The sequence below is a fragment of the Ambystoma mexicanum genome, chromosome 14 (assembly GCF_040938575.1).
Source record: "Ambystoma mexicanum isolate Mex_15411 chromosome 14, UKY_AmexF1_1, whole genome shotgun sequence".
Lineage (NCBI taxonomy): Eukaryota > Metazoa > Chordata > Amphibia > Caudata > Ambystomatidae > Ambystoma > Ambystoma mexicanum.
The window spans coordinates 176,226,864-176,250,125 of record NC_090940.1 but is presented as its reverse complement, the minus strand read 5'-3'; the positions used below and the strand labels follow the sequence as shown (position 1 = coordinate 176,250,125).

Here is a 23,262-nt window from a genome sequence, read left to right as displayed (position 1 = left end):
AGCTCAGCTCAGGGTGATGTTGGAGCATATGCGGGATGACATGGGAACATACTGGACATATGTTGAGGACATTCACGCCCACCCGAAAAAAGTTAGGGATTTTTTTTGGGCCTCTCCTAAGGTTCTCCCTTCTCAGCTCAGAACGCATCCTACCCTGGCAGCCCTGTGGGCGCTATGGAAACCCAGTAAAGCTAATAAACAATTGTCCACTTGGCCTTCCCCGCTGTCCTCGCTCTGGGCCCCCCCCCCCCCCATCGACCTGGGCACAAGGGGTTTCCGAGACACTCAAGCCTGGTCAGATATGGGCTTGGAAAGAGTCTCCCAGCTCTCACGTGAAGAGGGCTTCATAGAGTATGATAGCCTGATCGAGGCTCTGGTAGATAGACCCCCCCACGGTCTTCGAATACCTACGATTGAAGGGGATATTGTCCCAACCTTGGTGGTCAGAACAGCTTAGTCGCCCCCTCACTCCATTTGAATCCATACTGGCTAAAAGTACATCACGAAAGGGTTCGTTGTCCAAGTTTTATGGTGTATTGATAACATCAGACCTAGAGGGCAGACAACCCTTAAAACGCATATGGGAAGAGAGGTTGGGGATGCCATTGGATGATCATACCTGGAGGGCTGTTTTTAAATGTATCTTTACGGGTTCCCTGTATACGGCTGCCATGGAACATAGCTTTAAAATCCTCCACTCTTGGCATCGCCCCCCGGCCTTGTTGTCCAAGATGTTTCGGGATGTGTCCCCCTTCTGCCCTAGGGGCTGCCACCAACGGGGAACCTGGTTTCACATGTGGTGGGGTTGTCCGGTTATACAGGTTTACTGGTCGGAACTACTTAGCTGGATCAAGGATATTGAGTGGTTTGGCCCATCCCTACACCCGTTAGAAATCTTACTGGGCACCCCCTTGCCGGAGACGGAAGCAAATGTGTATCCCAAGGTCATTGGTGCCATGCTGCGAGCAGGGAGGTTGGCGCTCGCTCAAAAATGGAAGAGCGTCTTGGCCCCCTCCAAGGAGGAATGGCTCTGCAAACTCAGGGTGATATTTTCATATGAAAAACTTACTGCAATAGCAAATTATACCATGACTGATTTTGTACAAGAATGGGCTGCAGATCTTTTGCATGATGACTGTGTTTCCATGAGCTTGTAGAAGGGATATTGAGCTGGATTGAACATGGTACACTTCCTCATACCCCTCATAAACCCGGTCTAGCCTTTGCTCAATTGTTTCTCAGTTGCACCCCACTGTCTCAAGTGATACTCTTAATAATCAAGTGGTTAGCAAGTGTTCTCCCCTATATTTAAATAAGTTCGCAACACCTTTAAACTTGGCATGTTAACCGTTTGGGGGGTGGGGTGGGAGGGGGGAAATGGGAAAGGGAGTTAAGGTAAAGTAAAAGAAAATGCTACTGACAATGTGATTCATATTGCTGTTTTTGCCGGTTGGGTCGGCCATCCTGCCCAACCTTATTTGTTTATTGTCAATAAAAAACAAATTTTTAAAAAAAAGAACTTAAGCGTAGGTGCTATACAATAACATATTCTCATTTGGCCTTGGACGTCTGCTTGCATTCACAGTAATTTGACAATATGGATCTATACACGCACAGATATTAATGATGCATATGGTGATCCATTCTTGTATGACATGTATATCACATTAGTGAAATCATAAACATATTTTTCATTTTTCGTAGTGTACTTGGGAACAATGCTATTTGATGTCACTTCCTGTTTTGTCAAGGGGTGAAAGGTCGTTTTTTGTCGCTTCCCGGGATGTTACTTTATGGTGGGGTCAAATTACATCACTTCCGGTGATGTCATCTGAGCTCAAGGGTCATGAGGGGAGGGCCACTTTTTTGAGGGGTGGGCCACTTTTTTTTGGGTGTCTGGGTCTATTTGTTGTCCCAGTCCGACCCTGCTTCTGTGCGGCCATTTTCTCTTCATGTGCTGTCGTGTGCCTCCTGCAAAAATCGAATTTAGTTGACCCTTCTATGCAGCTATTTTCTCTTCATGTGCTTTACTGTGCCTTCTGCAAACTCGAATTTAGGTGACTTTACATCTGTGCATCTATTTCGCTTCTGTGCTCTAGAGTGCCCCTCAGGTGGGTGAGACCTTCCCTCTGTGCTCGCTGCATATTCTCAATTACCTATGGAGTCTTACTGTGTAGCTGCCTGTTTAATGTTGCCCCTCACTCCATGAGGTGTGGCTTTACCAGTCTCTGTAATCATACTCATCTGACACATATGCTGCCTGATGTAGCTCCCTGTAACATGAGGTGAGGCCCTGCCAGTCTGTATACACACACCATTTTATGTCTGTAACCATATGTTTTTTCTTGCACTTCACTGATGTACCATGCACTTTCTGTAACTAGCGCCTAGATGCTTCAGGGCTTTGTGCGCTGAAATAAATGCAAAATAAAATAAATCCTGGCTCAACATGTGGTCATTCGTAGAGGTTGTAGCTACCTTATGGAAGTCGAGCAAAAATAATCAGCCGGAGGAGGCCGAACATGCAGCTGCAAGACACTCTGAAGGAATTCTTTATAGGTGTTTTGGATTTCTACATTTATTTATTTTTCTTCTGATTTTACACTGAGATCTATTGCGAGTGTATGATGTGTATGAAGCCGCGAGGAGAAGGCCAGAGGACAAGGCCTGCACTCCTCTTTGCAGCTCCGCTGCGAGTGCCTCCATCAGCTGTGCTCGATCAGCTGGCAGCAGAATTCCATCTGCTTTTCGGAGCTCCAGCTGATCTCGCGCACATTGCGAAGGCCCCCGCCTTGGAAGGCATGGGCACCGACAAAGCATCTTTTGAATTTGGCGCCGAAACGACGCCGCTTCCCGCCCGCAGCCCGATACGGCTTCCCGCCCTGCCGGCTCCACCCCCCCCCCCCCACCATAAAGAGAGACGGGGCTCACCGCCAGGCGAAGCCGCGAGGAGAAGGCCAGAGGACAAGGCCTGCACTCCTCTTTGCAGCTCCGCTGCGAGTGCCTCCATCAGCTGTGCTCGATCAGCTGGCAGCAGAATTCCATCTGCTTTTCGGAGCTCCAGCTGATCTCGCGCACATTGCGAAGGCCCCCGCCTTGGAAGGCATGGGCACCGACAAAGCATCTTTTGAATTTGGCGCCGAAACGACGCCGCTTCCCGCCCGCAGCCCGCAGCCTGATACGGCTTCCCGCCCTGCCGGCTCCACACCCCCCCCCACCATAAAGAGAGACGGGGCTCACCGCCAGGCGAAGCCGCGAGGAGAAGGCCAGAGGACAAGGCCTGCACTCCTCTTTGCAGCTCTTCGCTGCTCGAAGTCTGCCGTTTACCAAGGACTCTTGCTGGAATCACAAGGTAAGGCGTCCCGCACTCCGGAACTACCCCACACACTCGCAAAAAGGCGAGACCGTCTACGCACACGTACTCTACCTAGCGTATTGGTGACTCTGCCCATCCCCACAAGTGCACGCAATGCACGACTACAGTCGAGAACCTTACCTACAACTAACCAAAAGGCCACCTCCCCAGTACTGCATCTATACCACAAACTAATCCACACAACGAAGCTGACCCCACTTATCAAGCACCACCGTGAGCCATTTGCATTGGATACAATGTCTAAGACTCTTGTTAATGTGTCACTCACACGTATGAATGAAATTACCGCTATTTGCAATTCTTCTACCACTGCCTTGCTACCTAATGATGCAAATGCCACTTTATCTGTGTCTATGACCCCAGAAAACATGCCCCCCACTGGTTTGAATGAAATTACCGCTATCTGCAATTCTTCTACCACTGCCTTGCTACCTAATGATGCAAATGCCACTTTTATCTGTGTCTATGACCCCAGAAAACATGCCTCCCACCGGTTCGGATAGGCCACCCCCGACCATCAATGTCACCCCTGAACCGCACCTCAAATGTGCCCTCATCAACGCCCGCTCCATCCATGCGCATGCACTAGACATCCACGACCTTATTACCACCCTAGATCTAGATCTTCTAATGGTCACCGAAACTTGGCTACATGAAGCCTCAGGCCCCGCCCTATCCCTCGCTCTCCCACCTGGCTATGCCATCACGAGACAAGATCGCATGACCACTGGAGGCGGTGTCGCACTCATAGCCAAAGACTCAATCACCATCAGAAAGGCTGACAAAACTATCAACAATAACAGCGACTACCTTCAATTAAAACTCACCATCTCGCACCAATGCACCATCACCCTACACCTCATCTATCGACCACCAGGCCCCCTAGGAGACTTCCAGGCCTCCATCACCCACCTCCTGGCGGACAACCTCAAAAAGTCATCCAAAGCCATTCTCCTTGGAGACATCAACCTTGGCCTGAATGACGCCAAAGACCCTACAGCCAAAGCACTTGACACAGCTCTAGCCACCCTAGGATTCGTCAACACCATCAACAACCCCACACACGCCCTAGGCAGATCACTAGACTGGATCGCCCACCACAATTGCCCCATCACAGTCACGGGCAACACCCCCACCCCATGGTCCGACCACCACACCATCACCTTTAACATCCCCACCACTACAACCACATCCCACCCCCCTCCTCCCTTGCCTCCTGCCCTTACAAGGAGTGCCCGTCAACTGACCAAAGAAAGACTCCTACCCTTCTTACAGGGACCTGCCTTCACAGCCCCATTCTCCAACGACCCGGAAACTCTGGCAAAAAATTATGATACGGCCATCACAGCAGCAATCAATACCATCGCCCCACTTAAACTTCGGAAAACCAAACCCACTAGACACGCTAATGCGTGGTTCACCCAAGACCTTCTAAAACAACGCTCCGACAAACGGGCAGCATTAGCTCTTTGGCAAACATCACGGGATGAGAAAGACAAACTCAACTTCAAATCCCTTGCAATTAATTACAAGAAAGCCATCATTAAAGCCAAAGCTAAATCCTTCGAAGAGAGAATTACTAAGGCCAAGTCAAACACCAAGGAAATGTTCGCCATTTTCAGGGAACTTGAGAACCCCACACCCACCCCCCAAAACTTCACTAAGGACAAAGAATGGTGTGACAACATCCAAACAGCCATGCGCAATAAGATCAGCTCTCTCCAAGCCAAAATCTTGAACACCAAACTAACACTCTCCACCCACACTACACCCTCCCCACCACCACTGCCCCCATCACCCACTGAGGCCCCACCCACCTTCTCGTTTAAAACCGTCCAAGAAAACGACATGATCAACATTATGAAAAACATAAAACCCTCCAATTGCAAAGGCGACCCCTGTCCTGCCTCCATCATCAAAGACTGCGCAGACACCTTGGCCCCTTTTCTAACAGCCTTCGTCAACGCCTCCTTCACCACAGGGAGAGTCCCCGCCTGCCTAAAGGAAGCATGGGTCCGACCCCTCATAAAGAAACCCACACTTGACCCCACCTCCCCTAATAACTACCGCCCCATCACCACTGTCCCTTTCCTCCTCAAGATTCTAGACAAAGCAGCCTACCTGCAGGTCCAGCACTTCCTCGAAGAACAGAACCTCCTTGGACTGAGACAATCCGGCTTTCGCCCTAGGCATGGGACAGAGACCGCCCTACTCGACCTAAAAAACCAAATGGACGACGCAAGGGACCAAGGCAAACCTGTCTTGCTCCTTTTCCTGGATCTGTCGGCAGCTTTTGATCTTGTAGACCACGACATCCTCTGCCACCACCTCTCCTCCACAGCCAACTTCTCTCAAGAAGCCATTACATGGAGCACCTCCTTCCTCCAAGGCAGGACCATGCAGGTCTTCTCTGACCTAGCCACTGCATCACCCACTATCATGCTATGTGGGGTGCCCCAAGGCTCCTGCCTCTCCCCCACCCTCTACAACATCTTCACCCGCCCCCTCTTCCTCATCCTTGACGCCATGGGCATCTCTTACACCAACTACGCCGACGACACACAGATCCTTCTCACTCTGACAGGCGACTATGACACGGACTCTGCTACCCTCAACAACATCTACAACACAATTCAAATGTGGATGGCTATCAACGGCCTCTGCCATAACTCCGACAAAACTGAGCTCCTACTCGTAGGCTCCCCTGACACCATCAAGAAACTTGACGCTCAGTTCAGCCATTTCACCATTGACTCAATCACGATCCCAGTACTTGACACAGTAAAAACACTAGGCGTCTACTTAGACTCCAATCTATCCATGACCAGACAAGTAAACGCCATTGCCTCCTCGGCCGCTTACCATGCAAAACTCCTTAACGCAATCAGACCTTATCTGTCAAAAGACACTTGCACTAACATAGCCAGGGCCATAACCGGCTCGCGACTTGATTACTGCAATATTCTTTTCCTTGGGACCGCCAACAAAAATCTTGAGAAGCTCCAAGTAATACAGAACAGTGCCCTACACGCTGTTCAAGGCATTGCCAAGAGAGAGCACATCACCGCTGCCAGAAAAGCTTCCCACTGGCTCCCCATAAAGGAGAGGATCCTATTCAAGGCTCTAAGCATCACCCACAAATGTGTCCATCTTGCCGCCCCAATGTACCTTTCCCAGAGGATCCACCTCGTCTCCTCCACAAGACCCACTAGATCACCCTATGCCAGCATGCTCTCAGTACCCAGGGTAAAAAGGACCAGAGCAGGGGGCTCCAGTTTCCCGTACCTCGCTGCCGTACACTGGAACACCCTCCCTAGCTCCCTGCGCTCTGAACCCTCACTGACCGCCTTTCGGAAAACCCTGAAAACGACCCTGTTCATCTAACAATTACATGGCCTAGCCCTCATAATTGTATTGTATGATGTATTATGTGGTATATCTGATCACAGGTCACTGCCTACTGTAACCCAAGGCACAACCTGCTCACATTGTAACTAAGTCTTCCTTGCAAGTAACAGTGCCACAATGCCCCTGGGCTGCCTGCGCGCGATATAAATTTAATAAATAAATAAATGTCGTGCTCAGTCTTTTACTTTTAAATGTTGCATGATTTATTTACTCTTGAGTAACAGTCCAACAGTAACCTGCTGTTTAATCTTTTGGTGATGGGAGTGACTGCAGTTTAGAAGACTCAAAAAATATGCACATCTGAAATGAATGCTTTCAGTATAGGAAACGTGTCAACATTTAGTTTACTTTGTCTGATCGTATGGCCTGTTCCCTACCTGATACTTATCCTGTGCGCTCATTCTCTCTCTCATTTTAGGTTGACTGCGATTGTTTCTTGTGGAGCTGTTCACGATGATCCCATTGCAAACTTTGTTTTGCCATTCCTGCATGGGACCAGGAGGTGAAGAAAAAAGACAACTGCCCGGCACAGTGCAACATATACAAGGAGACCCCCACCTGTCATTTTAATGTGAAGACGTGCACACCAACTCACTGCCATGTGAGCTGGTGTTGTGCCTCCGGTGTCTGCCTCGGGACCCGTGGGGGGGGGGGGGGGGGGCAATTCCCTTCCAGTGCCATGCCAACTAATCAAAAACGAAGGATGGTGAAATCTGATTTACAACCTTCTTCGGCAATAGCTCTTTACACAGTCAAGTTTGACTACCTCGAAATGTGCAGGCCTGTGATAATGGGCAAACCTAATGTTGGAATCAAGAACAGTACTGAGTTCCTTTTGATTCTGAGTGAAGGAAAAAGTGGGAAGTTTGGGGTTACGAAAGCCCATGCTCATACCCCTCCATAAAATGATCCTTGCACAACGCCTCCATGGGCATTCCGCCCACCCCGAGCATGAGGATGGAATAACCCCCGAAGGGGAGGCTTGGTTTGAAAGTGGGTTGCCACCTTTGCTCCTGGCCCTGTTGCAAAGAAACCAGTGTTGTGCACCTCATTGTCATTAGAATGCATCATTGAACAGTGGTCACAAGTATGATGGAGTGAATTTCCTACCACAGGAAACGGTCGTACACGCCTTCCAAGGAATGTCTAGCAAGCAGAGGAATGCTTAAACGATCCCTGAACTAACGGAGCATGCCCAACATTGCATGATTTGCTTTAAATGCCATGTTAATTGATGGCTGAAAACATACCAGATGGAGAATACAGCCAAAATTAGATATTTTATTTGAAGAGGACTTTAAACCCCTTCTCATTGTAAACTATAGCAAAGGCATAATGATTTGCAAGCTGCTTGAACGTCCTTCCGCATACAGTTGGACCGACTTCACTTGGACCTACTGCACTTGGTTGAGCCGATGTTCCCTTTGATTCTGCATGCATTGTGCCAACATAGAGCATCTGTAATTGTTCCAGAAAATTGTGGATTAACAATTCGAGCAGAGTTTTTAAAAATACCTGAAATGCTTAAAGTACAAGTGGTCAACTTGGTTAGCTAGGAAGAGGGCACAAGAGTATGCTTGCTTTGTCAGTGGTAAAACCTGATGCAATTCGTGTTCTCCCCGAGTTGACGAACGAGATGCGAAGCTTTAGTTATTAATTTGTCTTGTTGCCTCTTGGGGCGAATGAGTGCTCCTTGTGAGTAGAAGAGTGCTGCTTGTTATGCTGGGTAGGTCCGAACTAGGGAAGGTAGAACGTTGCTGCCTTTCCATGCTCAGTATTTAAGAGAACCTGTACATTTGCAAATGTAGTCCAAACATTCAAGAGCCGTTTTTAACTTTTTCCATCATCCCTTCAACAAGTAGGTTGAGTGTGTAGCATTTCAGAGTGCGTTGCAGTTTTTCAGTAGCTGATCACTGTCCTTGTCTGACATCTCACCAAAGTTGTTAGAACATGAGCTGCAGCGATCCCTCATGGAGTTAGGTAGGCGTGCAACACTAGCCGCACCATCAATGGCAGACTCCTGGTTGAATGATAGCTCTTCGTGTCAGTGGGGCGGCGGGGGGGTAGGGCGGATTCTCACTGCAAATCGGGCTGGTTCTACGACTTGCATATGGCTGCAACTATAGTTACATGAATCAAATGAATGGTATAATTAATTTGGTTCTGGTAAGATCTGGGTGAGGTGCACTCATTCGATTGATGGTGCACATTTCCACTGACCACATTTCCAGTATCTAGTTTCCAAGGGAGCGGGGAGCATGAGGGGGACATGTGTGTTGGACATGTTGATGGGGAGTTCAGTCCGCTGTAGGATTGCTTCACCTCTCTAGTGTGAAAAGGGTGGATTGTGTAGATTTGTTAGGATTTACACAGGGTGGCAGGATTACAATATTTTTCCTTTTTCTGGCTTCGTGCCCCCCTTGCTTTTTAGGTTAATTTAATTAAAACCACAATTGTTAAGTTTCTGCATGCAGATGAGCACTTCAGCTTGTGCTGTTACATGAAATGATTTCAAAAAGGCTCCACTATTGCATACAAACACAATTACTGCAAGTAAATTCAATGCCGAGAGTTGGTAAATGAAAATAACAATTTTTGTAGTTGCTGTTGGTAGCCCTTTTACCTTTTTGGTATGCTCATCCAAATGGGCCACCAGAGTACCAAACGCACATGTTTTCTCCTAGGGTGTACCTGGGACTTGGTATAGAGAGGCTCAGGACATATGACCCTTCTCATTAGGACTCCCGAGAAATGTTGACTATGTATAGATAAACATACCTGCCTTAAAAGCAAAATTAGGCTTTTTTAAAACATATTTGGGCTTTTTTCTAGCTCGTCGCTAACAAAACTTTACAAATCTAGCATTTATGGAAGTAGTTTACCGTTGTATGCCAAATTCAATGTGCGATTCATGGTTATGCTGGCAGATTTCTCACCTTTGCTTGCGCATGTTAACACTTTTCAATGTAGGGCCGATTTTTTTTTTTTTTTCTTTTTTTTTTTTTTTTTTTTTTGTGTGTGTTTCCGAGTGCAAGACTAGATGAAAGATTGCAACCTTTGTCTGATCACATTCTGCATATGCATATAAAATTCCAGGAGGTAGGAGGGGAGACAGACTTGTGTAAAGTGCCTTTGCGAACTGTCGCCAGGCCTCAAAATGTACCCATGTTGCTAGCCATTAGTTATTGCTAATAGACTCGTGGTGAGTAAAAAATGGGGCATTGTGTGTACTTGGAGGATTGAGGAGGCAAAGCGATGGGCAAGTAGCTTGTAACTTTGAAATGTTACCCCTGCCTTGGTGGGTCCTTGCTGGGTCCTTGCTGACAGTCTTTAAGAATGTTGAGGATATTCACAGTTAATATGCATGTGTTAAATGTATATGCACTAGGGTTATGTTTATATTGTCAACCGGGTGGGCGGAGCCAACCAATCGGATGACTAGGAACGTGGGCTTGAACTGCCGGTACAAACCCGCATTCCATGCTGCTTGACGGCTGGCTTCCCCTGCTGCCATCTCCCCTCTTACTCCCCACTCTGTCATGTTTCTTTTGTTCTCCAGCATTGGATCTTTCATGGATTCACATGCGTAGAATATTCCCCTTTGTCAGGCCGGGGAATATTCTAAGCATGTGAATCCATGAAAGATACCAACGCCTGAGAAATGTAGTTGCAGGTAAGAAACTACTCCCTTCTACCCTCCCCCGACCCCATACTTGGCTTATTGCGGTGGTGGGGGCCGCCGCCGCATCAACAACTCCTGCTGGCCGCCATGGAAAGGGAAGAGGGACTCTGTACAGAGCCCTGCCTTCCCTTTCCATGGTGGCCATCTTGGAAAAGGACTTTCCTTCCCACAATATATAGCATCTGCTTAGATCACATGCTATGCATAGGCCGACATCTAGTGGAAGCTGCGGAGTATTCGTTTGTTTTTCGAAAATGGGCATCGACACAGGGCGTGCCAGTAATACTATCCCTAGTGTGACGTCCACTGTATCCATGATCCCTCACGCGTCTAGGACCCTCGGATTGTTTTTTTCCGCCATACTGGTCGTAAGCATCCCGCAGAGTTCCTGGCCTTAGCCACAATTTTGCTAAAATATCTTAATATTTCCCCATTTCTCCACGCCAACGTCGAGCCACCGAAGTTCGTCACTCGACGCCGGCCCAGAGAAGGAATCAACCGTCGACAGCTGCACAATAGACTTGGGCCTTGGAGGGCCTCTGCCCTGCAAGTAGGGAGAGTGGGGGGTGGCACATACTCTACACTCTTTCATATATGGGTACATCTTCTATATATTCCTACAATCATTAGCCCGCTGCCACAAGGTGCGTATGGAGGGTACCCCTTTCCAATTTTGCCCCAAGTGCAACCGCAAGTACCCTTGGGTTGACAGACACGCCACGTGCAACCTCTGCTTGCCGAGGGACCACCCTGAGGCGAACTGCAGAGCGTGTAGTAGGTTTAATCCGAAAACACTAAAGGACTGTTCGATCAAGCGTTGGGCCCACCACGCCAGGCGTCAAGAGGCCATGGCAGCGGAGGTCGCCTTCAGCGGTGGCAGCGACGCCATGCTTTCAGACGGCGAGGGCAACGTGGCATCGAGAGACAGCCAAGCGCAAGTCCCTGACCTCGGAAGGTTGTCCGGCAGGGCGGCTATGGGGAAAACACCTGGCGACACAAGCGCTACCCACACCACTTCCACCAAACATAAATCCCACCGAGACCAGACGCGCACGTTGAGTTCTCGGAAAGAGGCACACAGAGAACGGTCCACCGAATCGGTATCCTCTGGGTGTTCTCAATCTAGATCGCTGCATGACCCCAGGCAGTCATCCACTGTTGCCAAGAGTGCCTCGCTCCCTAAGGTAATGGAGGTTCGATCATTGGAAGACTAAGCCGACCTCTATCCCCAGGCCGCACTCCAGGAGTCGGCGCCAGCAGACCGCTTAACTGCTGTTCCCGAGTCCCAACCTCCAAATTCTCTAGAGATAGGGACACTACCCCCAAACCTCGACGACTGACGTCGAAAGGCTCCGAAGGGGCGAATAAACAGGGAAAACACTCTTCCACCCACGGGGAGGCGGGAAAACAACAAAAGAAGCATTCTCTACCTTCTTTCACACCTCAGAAGCAGTCAGACAGGCAAAAACAGACAGACAAGTCTCAGTCTTCAGTCATTTTAAAGACCCCTGCACAAACACATAGGTCCAGTCAGGACAAGACAGGGAAACTCTCCCAGGAAAGAGTCATTCCCAGCTCAAAGGAATGGTCTAGTGACGACATAGACAGAGTTATGTCTAGGATGTCATCTTTGGCAGACTTCTATGCCAAGAATCCTGAATACTTCCTCTCATATACCCCTGACGGGGCTTCACCCTCAGGTTCTAGGGACCCGATACCCCCAAGTAAGAAGTCCCGGGTTGAAGCACCAACACGGTCTTCGGACCCTTTCTGTATATAGCCCTACTCTCAATATAATTGAGGATCCACCCTTTATTGAGGATCCTGATTTGGGCATGTTGGAAGACCAATGTGGGACGGGCTACTATGGGGATGACGAGGACCAAGAGGAGGAAGAGGACGACCCAGAAACCTACAGGGTAGATTCCCCAGTAGACAAAAGATCCCCGCTTACCGACTCCCCTGTCGACAACCAACCTCTCTTGAATGAAGTTTTGTCCAGAGCGGCAGAACACTTCCACATTGACACCCAGGGAGCACAAGAAGAGAGGGACTTTTCCGAGGAATTAGTGGGAGAAAGGAGACCTGTTGCCCAGACCATCCCTATCCTTAAATCAATACAAAGGAGAATAGACCCTTCCCTTGTAAATCCCAACCTCACCAGGGCGGTAAACCCCAGGATTGAAAAACTTTTCAGGGCAGCCCAATCAGACCCGCTGTACATAAGTGGGCAGCTGAATCCGCACTCCCTGGTAGTTGCGAACACCCGAAAGAGGGCGGGAACACCCCTGTCATTGTCCGAAGCTCCTCCCGACAAGGAGAGCAAAAAGATTTATGGCTTGGGTAGGAAAGTAGCCTCCACTTCCGCCTACCAGGCAAGGATCACCAACTCCACCACCCTACTGGCGAGTTACAACTGCCACCAGTGGGAAGAAGTCGCTGAACTCATAGACTCCGCCTCAAAACCCTTAAAGAGCCAATTGGTATGGGTTGCGTCAGAGGGAAGATCCGTGTCCGGTTGCATCTTAAAGGCAACCTTCGATGCTGCGGATAACGCCGGCAGATTGATAGCAGAAAGCACTATTATCCAAAGACATGCTTGGTTACGTCAATCTGGGTTCAAACCCGAAACCCAAACATCGCTAATAGACAAACCGGTGGAGACGGATCTACTGTTTGGAAAGGCGGTAGAGGACGTGCTGAAAAATGCCAAGGATGAGTACGAGACTCTCATCCCTGGGCCAATTAACCAACAAACCCCCCAGTCAGAGTGGGAATGGCAATTCTCGTCACCCACGCGGCCAAAATTCCCAGAGAGGATCCAACTATTCCCAGAGGCAGGGTTCCCCATGGAACAACAACCAGCAGTCTACCCAGGGTTATGGCAGGGGCAATAAGAGAGGACTTGGCAAAGGTAGAGGCAGCCCCGGTAGAGGCGGCGGCACGCCTCCACCAAAACAGTGACGTTCCGTTCAGGGTCTCTTCTCACGCATCCCCAGTAGGGGGACGCATTACGAACTTCACCCAGGCTTGGGAAGGGATCACATCAGACAGATGGGTGCTGTCCACAGTGTCTGCAGGATACTGCATAGAACTGTTAGAGCGTCCCCGAAACCACCCTCCATGTCAAAAGGTACACTCATTCCTTGTGCCCAAAAAAAGATTTGACGATGCGCTCAGTATTGCACTTACGGCCTGCAAACAAGTATGTGAAGCTCCAAGAGGTAATCCCCCCCTCCTAAAAAAGGGGGATTACATGGCAACATTGGACATGAAAGATGCCTATTTTCATATTTCCATGTTCCCAGCGCACAGAAAGTACTTGCGCTTCAAGGTGGACAGTCAGCACTACCAGTTCAAGGTACTGCCCTTCGGAATAGCCTCGGCTCCAAGGGTATTCACCAAGGTACTGGCGGTGGCACACCTACGCAGGGAGGCAATCCCAGTGTACCCTTACCTAGACGACTGGCTCATCACGGGGGAGACCCCAGTAATTTTCAGAACAAACATTCAAAGAACGATCGACCTCCTCTACGAATTAGGTTTCTCATAAACGAGAAAAAGTCAAGTCTGGTGCCAAGCACCTCCAAACAGTTCCTAGGAGCTGTCCTAAACACTCAAGAGGGGTTGGCCTTTCCATCAGAGGAAAACATTCGGAATATACTGCTGCAAATTCCGCAATATCGGGCCGGTCGGCAGATAACAGTACGCAAAGCAATGCGTTTGCTGGGCATGATGGCGTCATGTATTTACCTGGTCCCACACCCGTGCCTGCGCATGCGTCCCATGCAGGAATGGTTGGCGAAACAGTGGTCTCAGGCAAGTGGTCCGTGGGACGATCTAGTGGTCGTTTCACCAACACTTGTACAAAGCCTTCACTGGTGGACAAGTGAGAATCTGTCCAAAGGGAAACCCTTTTACGATCCCGACATACAAGCGGTAGTCACTATAGACGCATGCCTGTTAGGGTGGGGAGCTCACCATCTCCACCACACAGCTCAGGGTCTCTGGCCTCACTCAGTGGCCAAGAATCATATCAACATGCTAGAGCTTCAGGCAGTATTCGGAGCGCTTCAAGCGTTCGAGCCCTACCTGTTGAACATGTCAGTGCAGATCCGGATGGACAGCACTACAGCCATGTTTTACCTGAACAAGCAGGGAGGGACTCAATTGCCAAATCTGTCCAAGCTTGCCCAGAAAATTTGGATATGGGCACTCAGACGGAACATCTTCCTGTCATCTCAACATGTTCCAGGGGATCTCAATTCTCTGGCGGACGCCTTGAGCAGAGACCCCCCTCCCAGAGGAACACGAATGGTGTCTACACAGAGAAGTCGTAGAAGATATTTTCTCTCAGTGGGGTTTCCCCACTATAGACCTATTCGCCACAAGTGAAAACAGACAGTGCCCAGAATTCGCATCCAGGTTCCCCCAACCAGACTCCCAGGGGAACGCCCTGTGGATGAACTGGTCAGGGATGTTTGTGTACGCTTTTCCACCAACTCCTCATCAGGAAGGTGGTCAACAAGATGAACAGAGAATTGATGACGCTCGTCCTAGTTGCTCCCATGTGGGCTAGACAACTGTGGTTCCCACACTTACGCAGACTAGCGGTGTGCAAACCCATCAAACTCCCAAGCTGGTACAAACTACTGTCCCAGCACCAAGCTCAGAAAGTGCATCCTCAACCCAACTCAATGAACCTGGCAGCATGGCTCCTGAGGTCATAGAGTTTGGTCATCTCAATTTACCGCAGAGATGTATGGACATCCTAAAAGAATCTAGGAAACCAAACACGAGGCACTGCTACTTTGACAAATGATTTGTAATCTGGTGCCAGAGTTAGCAAATCAACCCAGTTGATTGCACTCCTTCCACAATTGTCACATACATGCTCCACCTGCTGCACGCAGGGTTGGTTTTTAATTCACTGAAGGTACACCTGGCGGCTCTGTCAGCATACACCACCTCCCATAACAAGGTGTTGTGGTGGAAAGTACCAGTAGTTAAAGCATTCATGGAAGGAGTAAAGAGACTTCACCCTCCAGTTTCAAACCCACCACCAGGATGGGACCTAAATGTGGTGCTAGCTAAACTTGTGGGCCCCCCATTCGAGCCCATGCATAAAAGCAGTCTCAAACACTTGACTTGTAATAGCTACTAAGAAGGCTGTCTTATATCTATAAGAAGGGTCAGTGAAATTCAGGCTCTGTCAGTGCAGGACCCTTTCTTTACGGTTCATAAAGATAAAATGGTTTTACGTACACACCCTAGGTTCTCACCTAAGTTTGTTTCTAAATTCCACGTGAACCAGTCCATCGAGCTTCCGGCTTTCTTCCAAGATCCACAAAGCTCGGCTGAAGGGAAACTACACACCCTAGATGTGCGTAGGGCGGTCCTATACTATGTAAACAAAACCAGACCGCTAAGGAAAACAGACCAACTGTTTTTCTCCGTAGCTACAGGCAGAGAGGGAGATCGTGTCTCTAAAGGTGCCATCTCTAAGTGGATTATTAACTGTATCCAGCTGTTACTCCCTTTCTGAAAAAACTCTGCCTTTCACGCCAAGAGCCCACTCTACAAGAGGCATTGGGGCCACCCTGGCTTTCATTGCAAGTGTACCCCTTGACACCATTTGCAAAGCAGCTACTTGGAGCTCTATTCACACCTTTACTCAGCACTACTGCATTGACACCCATTCCAAGACAGCTACTCCAGTGGGACAAGCGGTTCTAAGACATTTGCTCATGACCCTTCTCACATCCAACCTCCTTCTTCCAACACTGCTCGCTAATCTATGCACAGCATGTGATCTAAGCAGATTCCACAAGCCTCAGAAGGGATACATTACTCACCGTAATCGTATTTCTGATGCTTGTATCTGCTTAGATTCACATGCGACCCACCCTTCCTCCCCTCTGAGAGAAGGCGCATGGATGCTTGTAGTCTTATCTTTCTATCTATCTGCTTGGATTATCTGTACTCGCGCTACTCCTCATGCTACCTCATGTCGGAAAAAGTACAATCTGAGGGTCCTAGACGCGTGAGAGATCATGGGTACAGTGGACGTCGCACTAGAGATGGTATTACTGGCACGCCCTGTGTCGATGCCCATTTTCGAGTTTTGAAAAACAAACTGTAATACTCTGCAGCTTCCACTAGATGTCAGCCTATGCACAGCATGTGAATCTAAGACGATAAAAGAATCAGAAATACGATTACGGTGAGTAATGTATTATATATATATATATATATATATATATATATATATATATATATATAAAATCTTTTTTTTCTTTTTTTAGCATCATGACACGGGGATGAACGCCATATGAGTGACTATACTGACATAAAGCCTTGTTCTGACATTCCAGTAGTATTAGGTGGGTAGGGAACTATCAAGGTGTTAGACGGCCTTGGAAGATTTTCTGGACAAGTCAATATGGCTTGTACATGTTGATCCTTTGCCTAGAGTGTTAAACATGGCGGTGCTAAAATGTGAAATTTGAGTTAATTTCTCAACTTCCATGCACCCTCAATGTCCACTTGGGAGTGCAAACCTTGGCCTGTAGCATAACTGTTTGGTCCAAAAACTTTTATTTACTCCCCTCCCCAACTTAATATGGATCCAGGCTCAGCTGAAGGTGTCTTTTTGAAAAGAATGGAGTATGTGCAATAAATTGATGCGTTTGTGTATATATAAATAATTTAATACTTGTGGACAAATGATGTAACAAGTTGTCTAAGAACAACAAAATCACCAACGTCTTCCATTTTGAATTGTGTATAGTTTCATAAGCATTAGTGCTTTGTAGCAGATAGTGCCACATTAGAGCCAGTGCATGATATTCTGGTTGTAACTTTGACAAAACAGTGTGAAAGAGTAAGGGAGCAAAAGTTAAATGTAATGGAAAGATGCAGTACCTTTGGGGTTAATGGGCATCCGCTTACAACTGTCAGAACAGTTGTAGCCATGTTCTGTAATGGACCAAAAATGATTTTAGACCAGGATTGCATGCGTCTTAATAGCATGGCTGTGATTTTTAGCGGGACTGGAAACCAGAAAAAATGTTTGTGAAAAAACACAAGTACATTTTGCGTTTTTAGATGGCATTAAAGAGGTTTGCAACTCTGCACACAAGGGGTCCTGTCCCCAGAACCCAAGCATATTTTCTTCCTCCATATGGCAAATCATCAGACTTGTTCCTTGGCTATTGCACCACGCAGAGACTGTTTGGAACTGGAGTTTTGGGTTTTGAGCCAGATGGGTGCCTCTTAATTTAACAAGTCTCTTTAGAGTGATCGTCAGTGGAGAAACTCACCTTAAACACCTATGAGGCACATTGATAGCTGAGCATGGGTTCCCTTCGGTATCCCTGATGCTTTAACACCAGATGGGGGAGTTTTGCCATCCCAGCAGAAAAGATGTGCAATTTGAGTTGACAATCTCATCTAGCTTTTTGCTGTCGTGTTTCCATTTTCTTCATGCCTGCATAACTGGGAAATACAGCTTCCTGAAACAACCAACCATATAAAGAGGGGCGGGGGGCGTATTATATCTCAGCATTGATCTTCTGATGGGAAGGCTGCTGCATCTTTCTGTGTGTATGAATGTTTGATGTTAGTCACCCTTTGAAGGTGTGTGTATGTTAGATTCTTGAGTATTGCTTTCTTTTGAGAGCCAGGAATGAATGTCGGTCTGTTTCTTAAAGGGAATAAAATGCACTCTTTGAGATCGGTCTACAAAAATTAAAACCTCTCTTGGAGGTGGTGAGTCTTTTCCAGCATGTCTGTGAATGGTCCTTTTGAGGCATTCGCAGGAATGGACTCTAATAATGCACGGTAGTCGTAGTAGTATCAGCAATGATTTCAGTAATTTGGTCCTTGAGAGAATCAATATGTAATGTAGATGAGCAAGAAAATAAATACCTCTGAAAACAGGAATGCAACATAGCAGTGCGTGTATGTATGTATATACACAATTACTATGATGCATTGAAAGCCATAACACTATTTACTAATGAAATCATATAGGTTAAGTAGCAATAATAGTTTGCATGTGAACTGTCTCGCCAGTGCGTAATTGTACAGTTGAACAAAGGGAATACACAAATGTTTCCTCAATGTTGAGGTGTTCAGGGTATGTTGGCCAGCCTGAGCTAGGATTGGTTGATTGTGAGCCACGTTGAACAAGGGGGCTAACGTAAGCACACAGGCCTACAGCACATTGGTAGCCAGGGCTGTGCTAATATAGACCATATTCAGGTGGATCGCAAGCAGTCCGGTACCAATTGGACTGAGGGAGGGTGCTGAAATGAAGCTTTGTCTGGGACTGCATACATGCTTGTACCGCCCCTGAGTAATAAAAATAAAATGCATTTTTTTGTTTTTAAAAGGTAGCCAAATATCGACCCCAGTGGGGAGCAAAAGCTTGTGTACCCTGCTTTCAAGGAAGGTATGGTTCCAGTTCAGGCCAGTGGCTCAATACAATATTTGAATGTGTAGTTTGCAAATGGGGTAGTGGCCACACCCACTGTCCAGTCCAATCATCTTGCATGTCCTGGGTGGCTGGTATGATGTAGACATTGATCATTTTGAAGAGGTTTCAGGAAATCGACAAATAGCTTAACTGCTTCACATTTTTGGTACTATTCCTTCTCGGCTACCCTTCTCTGCTGATGATTGCGAAGTGTGAACCTATACAGAACTGATTGTCTGCCAGTACCAACCACAAAAGATTCCAAAGTGCAGTGTTTGCTGTGATTATCTTGTACTGCAGGGAGTTCACACAGTGTTGTGTAGTTGGTAGGTTTGAGGAACTGGGTTTCACAATAAACCTACTCTATTAATTTCTGTCAGTTAAAGCTGAGAGTTCCTTCATTGCAATGCGAGGTCGCCTGTTCTCTAAAAATAGTTTTTTTCCCTTTGATTCCATGACATTTTTAAGCTTCAAAAGGAAATCGACCGGGGCGTGGGGGACAGTTGGAATGTTCCTGACCCTTAAAATAGGTGCACATTGCAACACAATGATGACGTTGTGTCTTCTGCAGTAGATAAAGTGAATTTAAATTGTCTTCCGCAATAAAATGCAGTTTGCCATTGTGACCAAGGGAGCACTTATCTTGTGAATAAGAGCAGATAGTTTCCTGTGTCAGTTTTCACAGCCAACCAAGAATGGTCATTGTTTTTTTTTTTTTAGTGTTGCAAACTTGGTATTCTCATGGTGCGTCTTAGGGCTGAGTGAGGCAGGGTTCAGACTGACCTGAAACGTTTGGTTCTCTTTGTAGTTTAATGCCCATAGTGACCTACCTTGATGACTATTGCATTAATGATTCATATAAATGACACTACTGAAGGCATTGTAATTGCGAGGAGCTACTAGCGGTCAACCCCCACTAATAAACAGGATTGGGCATTAAGTTTGCACATACCCAAACATCGATGTTCATCAAAGACTATTTGGAAGGATTTGTTCCAGGGGTGTGTTACTCTTATCCAGATTGGCATTGGTATGAGCCCTTTTAGTGTCTCCTACATAGATGACTTTTAGTAGTAAATGCCAGTGTTTCCACGGCTAACTTTAGTCATTGGTGTGAAGTATTATTTTCTTATGCAGAGATGCTGCCTGAATCACACATACGTTCTGCTAAGGGCACCTTAAAAGAAAAAGAAATGCCTCTTGAATCGTCTTATGTTTGTTCCTTTTGGCTCAATTAGACTACGAACAACTAGGTGATTAGTTTACAACTAACTCCATCTTTCCAAAGATGTATGACCTATAGTTAGTAATTTATGTAGCGTTTCCAGTACCCGACTCCAAAAAACAGTAAATGTTGGTGATGAAACTCAAGGGGGTACGTTGGTTTTGGCTTCCCTTGTGCAGTTTTTACTTTCAAATTTTAATGTGTTTTTTTTTTTTTCCATCTACACACCATTGTCATGCTTTCCATAGTCCTAACCAGTTCACAGCTGAGGCAGAAGGTCACCTCGCAGCTGAGTTTATATTTGTGCACACATGTTTCAATGAACACCAAATGGGTATTCCTTTTTATCCTGGACTTTTGAGAAAGCTGATGACTGGTATTTTATCCAACAAGCTTTTCCAGCTGATGTGGCTGCCACCAGAAGAATGTGGCAAAATAACATCTGAGAAAAGAAAAATGGCGTCCAGGTTACTGAACACCTCTTCAGGTGTGATGGCTTTTCAAGGCTGTTAAGTAGACACATTTAGATATATAGTAAAACTGAGGCTAAGTAGCTTAGTCATTTTCCTTGCATGACTGACGGGATGAAATATGTGTTTGGTGGTGGAGGGGGTTGTACATATAACGAAGTAGCATGTTACAAAGTTAGTATTTTCGTCCTACTTTAAGTAATGGATGAAGTTTCGGTGTCCACATTCCTACTGGTTTGGACATATACTTGCAAACCCGCCCCCCCCCCCCTCTCTGACGTTTTGGAAATGTATGTGAAGGCATTCAATCTGTAATGGTTTGGCGCTTTACTTCGTGCACAAGCAGGCACTGCAGCCTCTGTTCCTTCTACTACTAAATGGCTGTGTTTGTTGTAATGAAAAGCAAAGTGTATAGAAAGGGCACAGACACTGTCCCATAGAACTTGTATTCTTATGCATGATTCACTATGTTCAGTGATATATAGGTATTAATGATTACATTGAAATATATGCATTTACACACTAATGAAGCAATAGTATCAAATATATAAAATAGCTTGAATTTATTACATTTGTTTTTTATCTAAATAGTTCTTTGATGAAAGGTTGATGAAACATTGTCCATATGTACATGAGCATGGCACTAAAACTGTGTAAGCCAGTCTTCTTAAATTCCAGGTGCATAGTGGTCTTCGGTTTAAGCAGAAAGCAAGCATTCAAACTTTCCTGGTGGCATGGATATGGAGCACAAATCCCGGCTCTTGTGGCTGAGGGCATGTGGAAAGGGTGCAGACTGAAGAGCATAGTCTTAGTCCCCTTCTTCAATGGCACATGCAGGCTAGAAACCATGGAATGCTACCATACCCAGATTCGTTTTTGCCTGGTTTGGCAGGGGTAGTTCAAGGAGCATTAGCTCATGCATCTGTGTTCTCTGTGATCTTCTTGGGCTGGGAGGTGTTTGCCAAGAGATGGAACCCTAGGAATATGAGCTGCCCCGCACTGATAAGGCAGAAATAAGCCTGTGTAGGTTCTGGCTCACAGGAGGCATGACCTAGTGGTGCAGACTGAATATTTGCTATGGGATGCAGGTCAAGACTGGTTTGCATATGCTTGGTCTCGTTCTGTAATAGATAAGACTAGCTAAACTGTGCTGAAAACCAATGCTACCCAGTGAAATGCCAAGTGGTTTAGTAGCTTTGGGGCAAATATCCCTAGCCATCACTCAGTGGTTTTCTCAGCAAGTTGCAAGGGGTAGGATATTTATTTCTGGGTTCAATTTCATTGTAAAGTGTGGGACGTAAAGACTTCATTCTATTTGAAAGAAAGTGTACCATGTTGTCCAAGTCCCGTCGTACGATTGTAAATATAAACTGCTATGCCGAGGTGACATTGGAAACACTTTTTTTTTCAAAGTTTACATAGATTTGTCAACAATAGATTGAGGAGTCCTTTCCCTATAGGGGACATTTTAAGGAAATGGTGGGGCTACCTGATATGCACTGAGAATTTCACTTTGGGGTGTTTTTGTGAACTTTTATTTTTGTACGAAGCATTATTTGTACTGGAGATATTCAGTCTAAGGAACTAGTAGGCATCTACCGTGTTGGTATCAATCAGCAATAATGGTCATGAACATAAAAATATCTTTGTACACCAGGTTCATTTGCAGGGTTTGTTAAACCTGTTTATGTATTTTCCTCAATTGTTCTTCAGTTGCCTGACAGCAGCTACTTTGACTGGAGGTCTTGGTCTTGCTAGCCAGTTGAATGATGGCCATTCCTTTTTCCGTAAAGTCATTTTTTGGCCAGCAACAAGTTTAAGAGGTCAGATTGGAATCCACTGAGTCTTCTTAAAACCTCCATGCTACCACCCTCAAAGTGAGGTTACTTGACATGCTCTACCGGCTAGCACTGCGTTGCTACCTCATTGGCAGAAGAGAATGGGGTTTCGATAGGGTAATCTTCTTCTAATATTAGAAACGTTTGTAAAATCGTATCTCTTTCGTGACCTTGCACAAATCTGTTGGCTCTTTTTTCCCTGTTTGCATATGAACCATTTCACAAGTGCCACAACCTCTGCCCAACAAAGCGTGAAGCACCTGCACTTGCTGAGTGATTACTAAAAGCTGTAAAGTGATCTCTCGCGTGCATATTAAGTGACAAACAATTGCTTGATTACTTTTGTTTACTAGTGATATACTAATTCTATTTCTTTAATAACACTTTGACCATAAAACGTAATCAGAATGTTTTATTGCTTGTTGAAAATTGATATTTTATTACCACCTGCTAACATCTTACTTGCACAATAACACCTAGCATTACTTGGGTGTTCATTTTATTAATAAAAGTTCTGGTAACGTGCAAATGTAATTAATTTGACATCCCTGTTGAGCAATAAAACTACAATTCTTGCATTTGTGTGCCTCCTATTTCTGTGGAAGAACTTGGTGATCCATTAATAGTTGTCTCTACCAAGCCCTGGTCATTGAGAGATCAGTTAGTGAATTCAGAATTATATCTTATGTCTTCAAGGCAGCATTTTCAACAATGAAAAAAAGACTTTTGGTATGTTTTGAACTGCAGAAGAAAAACGAATTTCTACATGCCAAAATATCGGCAG

The 23,262-nt window shown here is 46.4% G+C and overlaps 1 protein-coding gene across 1 annotated transcript in view; it reads left to right on the top strand.

The window, feature by feature from the left end:
* Positions 1–23,056, top strand: part of LOC138527581 (uncharacterized) — a 67,321-nt gene extending 44,265 nt beyond the window's left edge. Inside the window, exon 2 of the mRNA XM_069638856.1 lies at positions 7,203–23,056. Coding sequence (XP_069494957.1) covers positions 12,110–13,363 — 1,254 coding nt within the window. The 5' untranslated portion in view covers positions 7,203–12,109 and the 3' untranslated portion in view covers positions 13,364–23,056. The remainder of the gene's footprint in view (positions 1–7,202) is intronic.
* The last annotated feature ends 206 nt before the right edge of the window (positions 23,057–23,262 follow it).